At 40.7% G+C, this 16910-nt stretch overlaps 1 protein-coding gene across 1 annotated transcript in view; it reads left to right on the top strand.

Annotated features, from left to right (window-relative positions):
* The window catches only part of LOC124606046, a 73078-nt gene that overhangs the window by 47735 nt on the left and 8433 nt on the right, over window positions 1-16910 (top strand). The window contains exon 9 of the mRNA XM_047138008.1: window positions 1061-1180. Within this exon, the coding sequence (XP_046993964.1) occupies window positions 1061-1180 (120 nt within the window). The remainder of the gene's footprint in view (window positions 1-1060; window positions 1181-16910) is intronic.

The following is a 16910-nucleotide window of genomic DNA, read 5'->3' as shown; positions in this document are numbered from 1 at the left end:
CGGTTTATTCCCCACTGCAAACAAAATAATTTTAAAGCGGAGTTTTCTGTGCCACTTCGATAGAGTGGTCCCAAATTAGTCTATTACGGTACTCGTTTTATCGATATGTATTATCAGGGACAGTAAAACATGATGAATAACAAGAACTCAAGGGCGACTGCGAAGCGCTGCTGCATGGCGGTAGCCAATGCTGGCCAGAGCTATCCTATCGCTGCTGGAATACTGATTATTCCTTGTGTTTTACTGTCCCTGGTAATGCATATCAATAAAACAAATATCTCACTAGACTAACATGGGACCGCTCTATCGAAAGGGCACTTAAAATTTTGTTTTAAGAATAATTTTGTTTGTAATAGGAAACAAACCGACGCTTTCTGTCTACACTGGGTCTCGCATGAAAGACGTGATGAGAATTGTCTGTTTGGGCCAACTCCAGCTACACATTCAAAACATGAAATTGGAAATATCTCCCAAAACAACAGAGAAAAAACTCCTCACGACTCTTAGTTGAGACGCCCTGAATATATACATATAGTTTAGGTGTAATGACATCGTGACCAAACGAATGCGTGAAAAATTAACTTTTGCTTAAAACAGAGCGTAAATTTGCCAGAGTATACACATCTATTGTTTCATAGCGAGAGCATTTAGTGATCTCCAACAAACCTTAAACTTCATATCAAACCTTTTCTAAACTTTTTTCTCACTTACATGTTTAACGTCAAGTATTTAACACATTAACTCATTTGTAAAGTAATCAGACATTTGAAGCTGTTTTATACATGAGAGTTCGGCGGAGGGAATTTACAGGCATTTTATAAGATGCATGTCGTTATATATGTGGTCGCGACATTCATTTGTCACCTGAGGACTGCCTGAAGCCCCCCCCCCCCCTCCTTCCCTCCCTCCCCCCCCCCCCACCCCCACACACACACCAATTCATCAGCCATCCAACCGACTTTTTTTTTGTCGTTTGGCTTCTTGGGTATGGTCATCCGACAGCATTTTTTTTAAATTCTTGTTCCCACTTCTCTAATATTTGATTTCAATTTCTCAACAGAGTTCTTGATCGGAAGTTGAGTTCAGGAGGCAATGCTGCCAATAACTGCAAAGTTTTGGCGGAATTGGGTGTCAAAAGTGATTTGTTTGGGACGCTTAACGTTAACTCTACAGCTGGGAGGTAAGTTCTGCATGATTTTACTTTCTTCTTTTGGACGCACTTAGCAACACACTGAAATGTGACAACTGTTTTTTTTTTTTTTTTAATTTTGGAGATTGTTCGTCGAAATGGGTTAACTAAGTGAGAGAATCAAAACATACAAGTGAAATGAAAGCTAATTATGCAGTGCTTGTTACTTGAGGAAGATGTATATTAGGCAAGAGCACTTTCCTGCCACGTATAACGTCAATATGCCATACCACTCATACAGTTCAGTCCCGCCATTTTGATTCTGCGAAAAGTAGAATCCCACTGTCAGCTAGAAAAATCATGTTATAGGGAGTAGTTGTTATTGCTGTTGTTGTTGTCTTCAGACAGAAGACGGTTTGATGCAGCTTTGGACACAAGTGTATCCTACACAAGTCACAGTATAACTACTGCAACCTACATTCACTTCAACGTGCTTATTGAAGTCAAGTTTTTGTCTCTTTGTAATTGTAGAGTGAAAATCAATAATAGGCTAAGTGCCAAAGACTAATTCCGAGTTATTCAGTTGTTTTTTTGTCTTGACAAAAATATTTTGATGGGAAAGCCTCAATAACACTTCTTTATTTTTTCTACAGTAAGAATCACACAAGCCCTGCAATTTTTTAAAGTTCCCTTCCTTTTATCAATGAAAATACATATTTTATTCTGAAAAACGCAGAACTTGCTAAATGCCACACAGCTATCGGCAAGAAGAGGTAAGTGCCACTGAAAGGAATCTCAAGGATTTATCAGTTTGGTTAATGATAAACATTTTTCAGATACATTTTACAGACACATTGTTCTGTGATTAATTTATTTTTAATCCTTCTCTTAATTTTATAGAGTACAAAGCAATTTTAATTGATTAACGTTCGAAAAATGTTCTATTAGCTGCTTTGAAATGCTGCAGCATCTGTTGCAGATACTTTTTATTTTCAGCAGACGAGTTGTTTTTACATTGTTGTGACGGTAAAACAAAGGCCTTTATTATGTAAGTGGGAACCCCTTACTTGAAAATCTTGTAGGTGCTCCAGTCTTCAAGTCCGTTAAACATTGTTCTCCTCTCGACGACACTAAGTGCAGTTTCTTTCACTTGAATCCAACCATGTTTGGAAATATTTATTTTCGTTGTGTTAATATGTGTATCGGCTGTTTTTATAAAATAAAGGTACTCAGATTGAAGCATAGTAACCACATGGATTCGTGAATGGCGCATGGAAAGAATGATTGTCGGTAAACCTCTGCATTAGCTCTAATTTCACTAATTTTCTCGTTGTGCTCATTTTGTGAGACGTATGTGGAGGGCGCAATATGTTCCCTAACTCTTCCCAGAAAGTACTTTCTCGAAATTTCAGTATTAAAGCTCTCTTTGAAGCATAACGCCTCTCTTGTAACGTCTGCCACTGAAGTTTATTAAACATCTCTGTAACGCTCTCATATCGTCTAAACAATCCCATGACGAAACGCGCAGCTCTTCGTTGTATCTTTTCTACCTCTTCTAGCAGCCCTACCTGGTAAGGGACCCAGACTGATGAACAACACTCAAGAATTGCTCGAACAAGCGCCTTGTAAACCACTTCTTTGTTTGATGCTAACATTCCACCAGAATTTCTAAAATCATTGGGGGTAGTGGCAACAAAACGACTAATAACACTGGTATATAGAATCTGTGAGACTGGCGATATACACACATAAAAAAAAAGTTTTGCATCACCTCGGATCCGGAAGTTCTGGAACCAGTACAGAAAACTGGACTAGAGATCAACATAAACATCATTTCCGACCTTTTTATTCCTCATGAAAACCACACATTGCATGTTGTACACCACACAGCGAAACCTTCAGAGGTGGTGGTCCAGACTGCTGTACGCGCCTGTACCTCTAATACCCAGTAGCACGTCCTCTTACATTTGATGCATGCCTGTATTCATCGTAGCATACTATCCACAAGTTCATCAAGGCACTGTTGGTCCAGATTGTCCCACTCCTCAACGGCGATTCGGCGTAGATCCCTCAGAGTGATTGGTGGGTCACGTCGTCCATAAACAGCCCTTTTCAGTCTATCCCAGGCATGTTCGATAGAGTTCATGTCTGGAGAACATGATGGCCGCTCTAGTCGAGCGATGTCGTTATCCTTAAGGAAGTCATTCACAAGATGTGCACGATGGGGGCGCGAATTGTCGTCCAGGAAGACGAATGCCTCGCCAATATGCTGCCGATATGGCTCCACTATCGTTCGGAGGATGGCATTCATGTATCGTACAGCCGTTACGCCGTCTTCCATGACCACCAGCGGCGTACGTCGGCCCCACATAAAGCCACCCCAAAACAGCAGGGAACCTTCACCTTTCTGCACTTACTGGACAATATGTCTAAGGTGTTCAGCCTGACCAGGTTGCCTCCAAACACGTCTCCGACGATTGTCTGGTTGAAAGTCATATGCGACACTCATTGGTGAAGAGAAAGTGATGCCAATCCTGAGTGGTTGATTCGGCATGTTGTTGGGCCCATCTGTACCGCTCTGCATGGTTTCGTGGTTGCAAAGATGCACCTCGCCATGGACGTCGGGGGTGAAGTTGCGCATCATGCGGTCTATTGCGCACAGTTTGAGACGAAACACGACGTCATGTGGCTGCTCGAAAAGCATTAATCAACATGGTGGCGTTGCTGTCAGGGTTCCTCCGAGCCATAATCCGTGGGCAGCGGTCATCCACTGCAGTAGTAGCCCTTGAGCTGCCTGAGCGTGACATGTCTTTCTGTATCTCCTCCATGTCCAAACAACATCGCTTTGGTTCACTCCGAGGCGCCTGCACACTTCCCTTGTTGAGAGCCCTCCCTGGCACAATGTAACAATGCGGACGCGATCGCACCGCGGTATTGACCGTCTAAGCATGGTTGAGCTAGAGACAACACGAGCCGTGTACCTCCTTCCTGGTGGAATGGCTGGAACTGATCGGCTGTCGGACCCCGTCCGTCTAATAGGCGCTTCTCATGCATCGTTGTTTTTGTCTTTGGGCGGGTTTAGTGACATCTCTGAACAGTCAAAGGGATTGTGTCTGTGATACAATATCCACAGTAAACGTTTATCTTCAGGAGTTCTGGGAACCGCGGTGATGCAAAACTTCTTTTTGTGTGTGTACTATCAAACTTTCGGAAAACCTTGATCCACTCAGTTTCGAAGAATGGAAGAGCCGACAAGTGAGAGAATTGTTGTACAATTAGCTTAACAGCGCCTGCATACAAGTTCCTGACAAGAATAATATGCAGAAGAATGGAAAAGAATATTGACAATCCGTTAGGTGACGGTCAGTTTGGCTTTAGGAAAGATAAAGGCAACAGGGAGACATCTATGACGTTGCAGTTGATAATGGGAGCAAGAAAGTAGAAAAGTCAAGATACGTTCGTAGTATTTGGAGACATGGAAAAAGCGATCGACAGTGTAAAATGGTGCAATATGTTCGAAATTCTGAGAAAAGTGGAGTAAGCTATAGGGAAAGACAGGTGATATACAACATGTACAAGAACCAAAACTGAACAACACGACAGGGAAACCAAGAACGAAGTGCTCTTAGTAAAAAAGGGCGTAAGACAAGGATGTAACCTGTCGCCCCTACTGTTCAATGTACACATCGAAGAAGCAATGACGGAAATAAAAGAAGGGCTCAAGAGTGGGATTAAAATTCAAGGTGAAAAGACATCTATAGAGAGTTTCGCTGATGACATTGCTATCTTTAGTGAAAGTTTAGAAGAATTAGAGGATCTGTTGAATATGAGAACAGAATATGGACAGAGTAAATCGAAGAGAGAAGAAAGTAATGAGGAGTAGCAGCCCGCCCGCTTGGCCGTGCGGTCAAACGCACGGTTTCCCGGGCGGGAAGGAGCGCCTGGTCCCCGACACGAATCCGCCCGGTGGATTTGTGTCGAGGTCCGGTGAACCGGCCAGTCTGTGGATGGTTTTTAGGCGGTTTTCCATCTGCCTCGACGAATGCCTGCTGGTTCCCCTTATTCTGCCTCAGTTACATTATGTCGGCAATTGCTGCGCAAACAAGTTCTCCTCGTTCGCGTACACCACCATTACTCTACCACGCAAACGTAGGGGTTACATTCGTTTGGTGTGAGACGTTCCCTGGGGGGTCTACCGGGGGCAAAACCGCACAATAACCCTGGGTTCGGTGTGGGGCGGCGGAGGGGTGAAGTGGACTGCCGTAGTCGTCGTGAGGTTGTGGACCACTGTGGCTGCGGCGGGGACGGCGCCTCTCCGTGGTTTCTAGGCCCCGGTTAACATAGAATACAATGACGAGTAGCAGAAATGAGAAGAGCGAGAGACGTAACATCAGAACTGAGCATCACGAAGTAGACGAAGTCAAGAAATTCTGCTACCCAGACGGCAAAACAATCCATAACGAACGGAGCAAGATGGATATAAAAAGTAGACTATCAATGGCAAAGAGGGTATTCCCGGCCAAAAGAAGTCTACTAGTATCCATAACATAGGTCTTAATGTGAGGAAGGAATTTCTGAGAACGTACTTTTGCAACACAACATTGTATGGTGGTGAAACATTATGGACCCGGAACAGAAGAGAATGGAAGCATTTGAGATGCCGTGCTACAGAACTATGTTGGATCTTAGGTGGACTGATAAAGTAAGAAATGAGGCGAGGAAAGAAACATATGGAAAACACGACAAGAAGAAGGGACAGGATGATAGGACACCTGTGAAGACATCAGAGAATGACTTCCATGGTACTAGGGGGAGTTGTAGGGTGCAAAAACTGTAGAGGAAGACAGAGATACGAAGAGATCCAGCAAATAATTGAGGGCATAGGTTGCAAGTGTTACTCTGAGATGAAACGATTGGCACAGGAGAGGAATTCGTGGCGGGCCGCATCAAACCACTATGAAGACTGATGACTGAAAAATGCTGGTAGCTGCTTCCTGAAGTTTCACAGAGGCCCTGTAGTATTCATCATTCCCTCTCCACCATGAACATGATCATTTTCATGTACTACCAGCATTACCACTATAGCATAACAGCATCGACATTGTCATCACTGACTTAATTTTAACGGCTGTGTAAAATCATGTAAAAAGTTTTAAACGTTGTATGTTTTGTGTACACATAAAAAACCAGATTTTACTTTCATCTGATTTACATTTGCTAAAATTTTTGTTAGGCATGTAAAAATTTGAACAATTTTATCCACTAGCAGCCCAACTCCTTGCCGGGAATTCAAATAACAATAAAGAAACAAATGAAGTCTATCGGTATAAAGCGTCCATTGCTGAGTGCGTAACCTCTGTCTCTATTAAAGTCGTTGACACACATTCCATTTTCTACAGCGCCTTTGATTGCTCAGTGCCAGTAATTTGAGTGCAAAATGGCTCTGTTCAGCCGTCGGCTACGAACATGTATAGCCATTAGTTTCATGTCTGCAGCATCTTCGGTTGCAAGTTCGAACACATGCCAACGCCAACATTTTGTCACCACAATCTAGTCTGCTACAAACCGGATTTTTTTGATCCTTCACGATTGTGAAGGCCTCATGCTGACCTAGAGCTTAACAGATGATATGAGCGACAGTGTAAGTTGACATTTCTCACATACCCTTCATGTTACCAAACACGAAGGTCACACTAAGTGTAAGAGAATCCTTACTCTGAGAATCAGTCGCCATACTTTTTTATTTTTCGTCGTTTATTTTCTGGTAACTCTCTTCGGATGGGGTGATACAGTGGTGAAGATATGAGTTCAATGATGATGTTGCTGAACACTGTATAACTTAACAGTGCTCGATGTCACGGTCATAAGCGCTGTTCCCAAAATGGATTATATCAAGTATGTTCGAAAAAGGTATAAATTTAAAATTTTCCGCTACAACTCATAAGCTACACCCTAGTCACACACATAAAAAGTGCACACCACTTATGATAGAGCGTTTACTACGTCAGATATTACAAGATACACTAAAATAAAAAGAATTATCAATAGAAATTAACTGTGTTGGCCTTTTGAAGAAGTTTCTTTCCACCCGACTGCGTTTAATTCGTGACTGCACACTTACGAAGTGAACAACTTCGCCATATGCTGTGACAATCGGCAAGTAGCACAGTCTAAAGATGGCGTGGCAGGGCGCGCGACCTGTTTTGACAGCTGAAGGGCAGGGCCGCACGTGGCTCGCCGTGGTATCAAGGATGCACCAAGCTCCAGGAGGTGGTCGTCAGGCTTTCGGACACTGGCCGCAAGCAGAAGACAAATTTCGACTCCGCTACTGGCAGAAGTTAGAGCCTGCGAAACAACCCAGCTATCAGAAGGGCAGCAGGTGGAGAGGTGCATTACTGGCAAGTGTTACTGAATGCCGTGCAGTTGCGATCGCGATCATTGGCAGTCGGCATGGCTCGCCGGACGTTTGTGGTCACCCCCTTCGCCAGATAGTTTGAGCAGCGATCCGTCAGGCAAGGATGGCCCTTTCTTGTACTCGAGTCCGCTTTCAAGACGGCGTCTCCGCATCTTACCCGAAACAGCCAGTACGTAAGGAGCGTCCTTCTCCTAAATCTTGACTTCTTGAAATCAGGTTGCCAAATGAAAATACCGACCGTAATTATTAATGATCCCCCTCTGAACAGGTGGATTTTAGACATACTGTAGTAGTTGCATCTAATACCAACATATTTCCAACTACCTTTCCATTGTACCGAAATATAGAGCTTCTTTTCAATATCTGGAAATCGAAATATTGAAAACTTTTGGGAAACGAAACCACTACCTTCGACTATGTCAATATGTAATTAGTTCTTTCCAGCATAAATATAACCGCATCCTCACTTCGTTTGTACGGTAGCTTCTTTCCACACTTATTGACTGCGACAGAATCAGCCCATCGCCATGGGAGGAACAGGAAAGGAACGATGTAAAAAGAATGCAAATGTTCGCTAAGCATTTTCAACGCTACATTTGTGACTATTTTAATTACTACGACTGACAGTCCAAAAAAATAAGGAAAGAACGAATGGGAGCATGAATGGTTGAAAAAAAGAAAGACATAATCCATGTTAATTTACTCACCAAAATGCGATATCCTTTACGGACAAAAAATTATTAATAACGTGTTGCGGCACAGCGTACAAAATAGGGAAAGAAAATACTGTCACTGAATAGGAAATTGCAGTTGAAAATTGTTAGATGTAACTGTAATTTCTGATGACAACAGGGTCACTTGAGTGACGTTTAAACTTGGCTTCGTTAAGCTAAACCTCACCGCTTATTGCACTGTTGTAACGTCTGACACACTCTTTAATTGTTTGAAGTAATAAATTCTGATTCCCTTCACACTTTGCACAGGTTTCAGAATGTCAAAATTATAAATGGCCATTTACCATTTCGGCATGTCTGAGACTCATCTTAAATAGACAACATCGTTTTTATGCGAGAATTATAGAACACTTTATTTATAACTACAACTTAATATTAGTACCGATAATACCAATGCAGTATACTTAATAGCTTTAACTAAATAATCTGCGAAGACTCAGTGCTCTTCATAGGTTACTTTTTAATGTATATTAGTCCAGTTTTTGAATATGGGCAAAGGCTCTCAAGCTACACCTAATGTTGCCAGTCTCTTTACAATTTGTTATGGTTCTCTTTATCCTCTTGTCCAGCTTCAAGTACTTGTTCGTCCCCTTCTTCTCTTCGAGATTCATCTCCAACTTAATGCACACGCAGTTTTTGAACTCCACTTCCTTCTTTCAGTACTCCATTAAATAGGTGAATCTAGAGTGAGAATTCCCAATAACATTATTTATATTGTTGTTACAACCTTCAATGACATTCGTCGTTCAGTGCCTTTTTTCGTAACAATTCCACACTATTATGGGGATATCCCCACTCTGTAACCACTTGGCCATGAATTAGTTAATATATTGAAAGAGTCTTACGTTATTAGCAGCTTCTTTCTTGAATCTTAGCCCATCCGTGCACACATGCTGACAAGAAGTCTAAAACCTTCGTTCTTGTGGTAATCCTCAGTTAGATAGAGATCCTTACGTTCTCTCCACAAGCTCTTCTTTATATGGAAATCACATCCATTTACTTTACTTGAGTGGAAACTTGACGAATGGCCGATACCACAGCTGCCTCAAAATCGACGTTCACTTCTCTAGGACACTGGTTTAATCAGACGAACGTGTGTGTCTTTCTTCTTATTAGGGAACAGTGTAAATACAGCAGGAAGAATTTTTGTTTCATCATTGGGACCTCCTAACACAGCGTGTGTGATGTAGATCTGTGCAAACTGCCTGCTGCAGCTCTTAAATGTTCCGTCCATAAAAAAAATGGGAAGACGTTTTTAAGCTACCTTTTCTTTTGTGTCGACTAAGAAAGAATATTCTCTCCTCTAATCCATTGTCTTCTAGAAGGAAAACTACTGCCATCTCGCATTTTTAAGAAATCTTCATGAAGATCAATTTCATAGGAATTCTTGGACTCTTGTTGGTTCGCCTGAGCTCTATGCAGCTGACGACACAAGATCCTCTTCGTATATTCTGAGTTAGGTATCACTGTATCAAAGTCATAACCATTGTAAGAAAGCATAGGAATACAGCAATCGGTCGCAGTCTTGTTGGTTTTTTTATTATTCTTGTATGGAATTGCAACTGATTGCTGTATTCCTATCAATCCTTATAAAAATACGCAGTCGTTGTGCACAACCGTACCGTATGGGATCACGCTGGTGAAAATCCATAACCATTATTATGAAGATTTCCCATTTCAGCCACCATACATCCCGGATAGCTGCGCTGTTTCTTCCTCGAGCACTCTTCTCCGCCCTCTCCACTTGTTTCTCCACTTCCAGAACTGCATCATCAGGTGGTCTACACAGCTGTTCTCATACGTTAAATACTTTTTAGTTCTTCGATTGCATCCTTCTCTTGCAATGATCCGATTTTTGGTGTTAGCACACAGCACATCCAAGTAAGACCAACTTCTTTAAATTCCTTCACCTCACTATACGCGTAACCACTGTAATGACCAGAATGCCTACCCTTGGTCGTTGTAATAACTTCCGTACTGATGGTCACACTAGGAAGTTCGGAGCCAAAGTGAGCATAAGGACTTGTGTTTCGGCCAGCGTGGCGCTATCCCTTCGGAGCAGGGAAAACATTGTGTCTGTCTAGACACCGTCCAGGGGAGTTCCAGCGGTCGGGTGGCGTGGGAGGTGCAGCAGACAAGGGTACCCAACTATTCGGAGCAGGTAAAACCGCAAATATCCGGAGTCACATGTGTCCGCTTTCGCTATTGTCCAGACACCGTGTTACTGACGCGGTGGAAGCCCAGCCCATACGACAGTTGTGAGACCACAGTGGGAGGTTTCCCCTTTGGCGGGAACGTCTGAAATATTCATTGCACGGACACAGTCAATAAAATTCAAACTAATACAAATATAAAATAAGGAAATACACGTATGAAAGAAAAAGTTATCTTTTTAAATAACTATGTTGGTTTCATCATGTTTGTAATTAATTATTAGCAAATTTGCATATAGAAACTACCAAATTGATTAAACTGTGGTTGGGTTAAAAACTAAGATAGCCAGAAAAAGTCCAAGGGCACCGTCAAAAATCTGGTAAAATTCTAGTTTAGAATTATGTGCCATATTATGCTAGATATAAGAGAAATGTGTATTTGAAAATTTGGATGACGACAGGTGAGGCTGTTTAAGGGCAGCGGCCATCTGGGCTCAGGGCATTGCAATCTGAGTCTCGAAAGCAAGAAAACGTATGACTTCATGAGCGGTGCGTTGGTCGCATCGTTAAAGTGAACGTAGAATTTTTCTGAGGTCTTTTCCGTGAACTTGTCATAATTTTGTGCTACTATCAGGCAACATATCAGTGGACTTGGAATTTTCGCCAGTTGTCTAGAGTAGGACTTGTAATATTCGCCAGTTAGCTTGGTCTTTGATTTCTAGAGCAACTGTTGGACTTGTGCTATTTTTCGATGTTCAGGAACTGAATGCTTGACAAAATTTATTTACTTTAAAGTAAAATCAATGTGAATAGTGAACATTGTTTAATTTATCACCAGCCTCATTCCTGCCTGCATTCAATTAACTTGTGATGTAGTCAGTCCGACTATTTATTGTGTGATACAATGGGCATGTGCTTGCCCCTAGACTTTATATAGCTGTATTAAGAATCCATCACACACCTCGTATCCTTAACTTCATAGCACCAAACGGACACAAAATCGTCGCACGGTGGGCCCCTACATCGATGTCACAGAATTCGCCACTGCATCAGCGAAATCAGAAACAAGCGCAATGTACCCAGAAAGCAGAATTTGAAAACGGGTCAGTGAAAATATGAGACGACAAGTGGAGAACCTCACTGTGACTTCTAAAGCAAGAAAACAGGATTAAGGTTTAATGGCCCATCGACGGCGAGGTGATTAGTGGTGGGTCAAAGTTCGAAATGAGGAAGGATAGGCACTGAAATACGCCACTTCCTTTTTAAAGGAACCAACCTGGCATTTATCTTGTTTATGAAAACTACGTAACACATAAATCTGTACAGGGTGTCCTAAAAATGTTGCGACAATTTCGAGGCCTTTTAGAGCGTGTCTTTAGGAACCAATCGAGGATAGCAACTCGTGTCTGGAAACTCATTCGACGACGAAGTTAAAGACGCCAGCTCCAGTCACTGGGCCACTTCTTCGGCAATAAACGTGACTTTGCACGCTGAAGGACCGTAGGCAGAGCACCTCGCAACATTGTTTATTATTCAGTGTCGCACCTGGTTGCCACGATCGCCAGTGTAAAAAGGCTTTGTCTCCTATGAATGCGATGCTCTGTTGCCTTGGTGGATGACGGATTTGTATACAGGTTTCCATCTGCAGTATGTTTCTCTCCTATACACCGAAAAACACTGAAGATTTTAGAGGGTTCTAGATCAAAACCCACGTCCGAAACCGTTATCCAGTGAGGCAACAGGACATCGGATTCATAGGAGACAAGGCCTTTGTATGCAGCAGCCAGCTCCATCTTCTGCACTTGATAACAATCAGTCGCCATCACTTATTAACGAACAATATGGCGAAATGTTTCGCCGTCGGTCCTTCGGCGTACAAAGTTAGGTTTGTCGCCGAAGGGTTAGCCTCGTGGCAGGATCCTAACTTCGACGCCCTGTAGCGTCCTCGGATGACGTTTCCAGACACGGGTTCCCATCCTTCCTCAAGACACTGTGAACTTTGTCGCAACAATTATAGGACACCCTGTATAGCCAGGTGAGATTTAAACCTTGGTCGTCGTGAATACAAGTCCAATGTGAGAACAACTGGGCCACATCTCTCAGCAGTGACTTCTAGTTCAAACTTAGTGTTATGCTTCGTTTTCAACCACTGCTTCCTCAAGTGTTGAAATAAAATTTTGTTATTGGTCTCAGAGAAGTTATAATTTTACCTATTTTCGACAAGAAGATAATAGTTTACATTTTGTAATCAAGCTAACAATGCCTTAACTTCTTTTCGGAGCCATAATACCGCAAACTATGACTTTGAACAGTTGTCCAGCGTCGTAAATACGCATTTCTCGTTGTCCCCTTTCTCTTTCTTTTTCTTCTGCTAGTCATAAGTTTTGATCTCGTAACGCCGTTACTACTATATACAATACATAGATCTTGTTCTGGCACAGTTGTTGCGTAACAGTTCTTATGTAGACTTTATAAAATTAAGTACAGTACCCTGCTCCGACGTAAGAGACGAACCGCAGTCGCTAATCAAGCTGGAGTAAATAAATTAGTGAAATATATTGCAACAAGTTTATTCATGGGCGACAGTCTGTAAGTGGTCTAAGTCATGGTAACCAATTCACGTCTATGAAGTGTCCACTCCTGCAAACCTAGAGCAATTTTTTGATGCAGTAAAGATTATTTTATCTTTTCTTAATTTTTCGACACAGTCACACGAACATCTCTCAATGGCGTAGGCGGTGTCAATCAGCCAGCAGTCACATCGAGCTAGGCATTGTGAAAACTGATGTCACTGTGTCGGCATAAAAAATAAAAGAACTTTAATTTCTTAATTTCTAAAAGAGTACATCTTTTTTTTTCAAATTAAAGTTTATTCCAGTTAAAAATACGAGTCGTAAGATTGTAGGTATACCGATTTCGGCTGTCTGGTTATTACCAATAGCCCAGCAGATTATTGCAATAACACTTACTGATTCGCATATACTTCCGGTTGTTCTCGCCTAATACGGCACACACACACACACACACACACACACACATATATATATATATATATATATATATATATATATATATATATATATAGCGTATTTCAATTTGAAATCTTTTTATGCTTACGTATCCCGGGAGAAACTCGGTCGCCAGAGCCTCGTTAGCGTAGCAGGGGATACCACGTGCCGGAGAGGTTGACATTTGTGTGGGAGAGGCTATTGGTGACGCATCCCACACCTTACCTTGTCCAATGGCTGAGTTATAAAGTTATAAAGCATCATTCGGCCAGTGAGGAGATTTCTATTCTACGTGACACGTTATACGTTATGATGCAGTCATTGGGCAAGATCATTAGATACACTATTTATAATGGATGGATAGTCAAAATCAGTAAAATCAAAGTATTTTGACTTGATTATTTTATTGCAATAACACTTACTGATTCGCATATACTTCCGGTTGTTCTCGCCTAATACGGCACACACACACACACACACACACATATATATATATATATATATATATATATATATATATGTGTGTGTGTGTGTGTGTGTGTGTGAGCTTTTTCAAAGTATTATGCTTACGTAAGAATAAAACTTTGAAAAAGCTCACACACACACACACACACACACACACACACATACACACACACACACACACACATATATATATATATATATATATATATATATATATATATATATATATATATGTGTGTGTGTGTGTGTGTGTGTGTGTGTGTGTGTGTGTGTGTGTGTGAGCTTTTTCAAAGTTTTATGCTTACGTAAGCATAAAAAGATTTCAAATTGAAATACGATATATATATATATATATATATATATATATATATATATATATATATATGTGTGTGTGTGTGTGTGTGCCGTATTAGGCGAGAACAACCGGAAGTATATGCGAATCAGTAAGTGTTATTGCAATAAAATAATCAAGTCAAAATACTTTGATTTTACTGATTTTGACTATCCATCCATTATAAATAGTGTATCTAATGATCTTGCCCAATGACTGCATCATAACGTATAACGCGTCACGTAGAATAGAAATCTCCTCACTGGCCGAATGATGCTTTATAACTTTATAACTCAGCCATTGGACAAGGTAAGGTGTGGGATGCGTCACCAATAGCCTCTCCCACACAAATGTCAACCTCTCCGGCACGTGGTATCCCCTGCTACGCTAACGAGGCTCTGGCGACCGAGTTTCTCCCGGGATAAGGAGAACCCTCTACTAAGCCAACGACCTTCTAGAGGGCGGATGAGCTGGTAGAGCAAGGGCACCCTCTTGTCCTTGGAGTGAGAAATCACTCCTAAAGACGGAAGAATCACCAAGGGTGGTCAACGGCATAGGATGCTGAAGGCAACGGGAAACCACAGCATTAAAGATCCAATGGATATCCCCAGGAAAACTCATCATGGCAGGGTTCAATGTCAAATTATCCGGAGTTTCAACTCCCCCACTCGGATCTCCGGGGGGGAGAGCCTTGAACAATGCCACAAGTAAATACAAAAATAATGCAACAATAGCAACTTGGAATGTAAGATCATTATACCAACCAGGCAAAGTAAATAATGTTATACAAGAAATGAAACGCCTAAAAATTAACATTTTGGGTGTAAGTGAAACAAGATGGCCTGACTCAGGAGAAATGACCATTGACAACATGAAAGTACATTACTCGAGAAATTCTGATAGCCAGCACAGGAATGGGGTAGGAATAATTTTAGATGAGTATGCTAGTAAATCTGTCAAAAGCATTTTACCAATCTCAGATAGAGTAATCAGTCTACATTTACAAACGAAACAAACAAATATTAATTTAATCCAAATCTATGCTCCAACAGCCGACAAAGACCAAGAAGAAATAGGAAAATTTTATGAAGAATTAACGCAAGCAATAGGAACCTCAAAAAGCAGAGACATTATTATCATCATGGGAGATTTTAATGCCAAAATAGGTGAAGGAAGTGAAGGTGATCTTATTGGACCTTTTGGTTTAGGAACAAGAAATGAAAGAGGAGATTTGCTGTCACAATTTTGCCAGGAAAACAATCTGTCTATTACAAACACATTTTTTAAACTCCCTAAACGAAGACTTTATACTTGGAAATCACCAAGAGACTGTAATGAAGAAGTTTGCAGAAATCAAATTGATTTCATACTTATAAACAAGAGGTACAAAAATTCTATTCATGGTGTGAAAACATATCCAGGAGCTGATATATTTTCTGATCATAACCTTTTAGTAGCAAAGTTCCATGTGAAACTGAAAGCCATACAAAAGAAACAAAAGAAGGACTATATAAATACAACTATTCTAAGAGACCCCTTGACTAAACAAAAGACTTCTGAAGAGATTAATAAGGAATTAGTTAGGATAAAGAATAATCAAACAGAAGACATTGATGGCAAATGGGAACTTATAAAAGACACATTAAATAATGCATGTAAAAACACAATGGCGACCAAACACGACAACATGAAAAAGAAGTGGATGACAGAGAAGATATTACAATTGATGGAACAAAGAAGAATACTTAAAAATAGAGATGAAAGGGAGTATAAAAGATTACATGCAGAAATACGAAAAGAAACACGGCGAGCAAAAGAAGAATGGTACAAGGAACAATGCTCTGAAATTGAGAGTTATGAAACAAGACATGATAGTTTCAACTTACACAAAAAAGTTAAAGATTTAGCTGGACTTAATAAAAAGAAAAGTACAAGTTTATTGTTAGATAAAAATGACAAAATAATTCCTGATGTTAAAGGTAAACTGGACAGGTGGACAGAATATGTCAAAGAACTATTTGAAGATACAAGAAAAGATCAAAAATTTTATGATAACATGATCGGAGAACAAGGACCAAGCATATCGAAAGAAGAAATATTACATGTTATCAACAAATCAAAGACAGGAAAAGCCCCTGGACCGGATAAGATACCAAATGACATCCTGAAACTCATAGGAATAGACCATATAGATATATCTGTACAATTGTTTAATGATATTTATAATTCGGGAATTATTCCTAGGGATTGGTTGACATCTACCTTTGTTACATTACCCAAAAAGGCTAATGTCAAAACTTGTAATGATCACTGTACAATAAGCTTAATGAGTCACACCTTAAAGATATTTCTAAAAGTTATACACCAACGAATATACAAAAAAGTATAAGAAGGTATAAGTGAAACACAATTCGGTTTTAGAAGTTCCCTCGGTACAAGAGAAGCATTGTTTGCTTTTAACATATTAGCGCAACGATGTATGGAGGTTAACCAGCCACTATATGTGTGCTTCCTGGATTATAATAAAGCATTTGACAAAGTTCGTCATGATCATCTCATAGAATTGTTAGAAAAGAAAACACTTGATAAGAAAGACATCCGCATTATATATAACCTCTACTACTATCAAACCGCAACCGTGAAGGTAGAAAATGAGTTATCGAATGATATAGAAA

This window comes from Schistocerca americana, chromosome 3 (assembly GCF_021461395.2).
Source record: "Schistocerca americana isolate TAMUIC-IGC-003095 chromosome 3, iqSchAmer2.1, whole genome shotgun sequence".
Lineage (NCBI taxonomy): Eukaryota > Metazoa > Arthropoda > Insecta > Orthoptera > Acrididae > Schistocerca > Schistocerca americana.
Note: the sequence above shows the minus strand (reverse complement) of the source record. Positions and strands in the feature narration are given on the sequence as shown.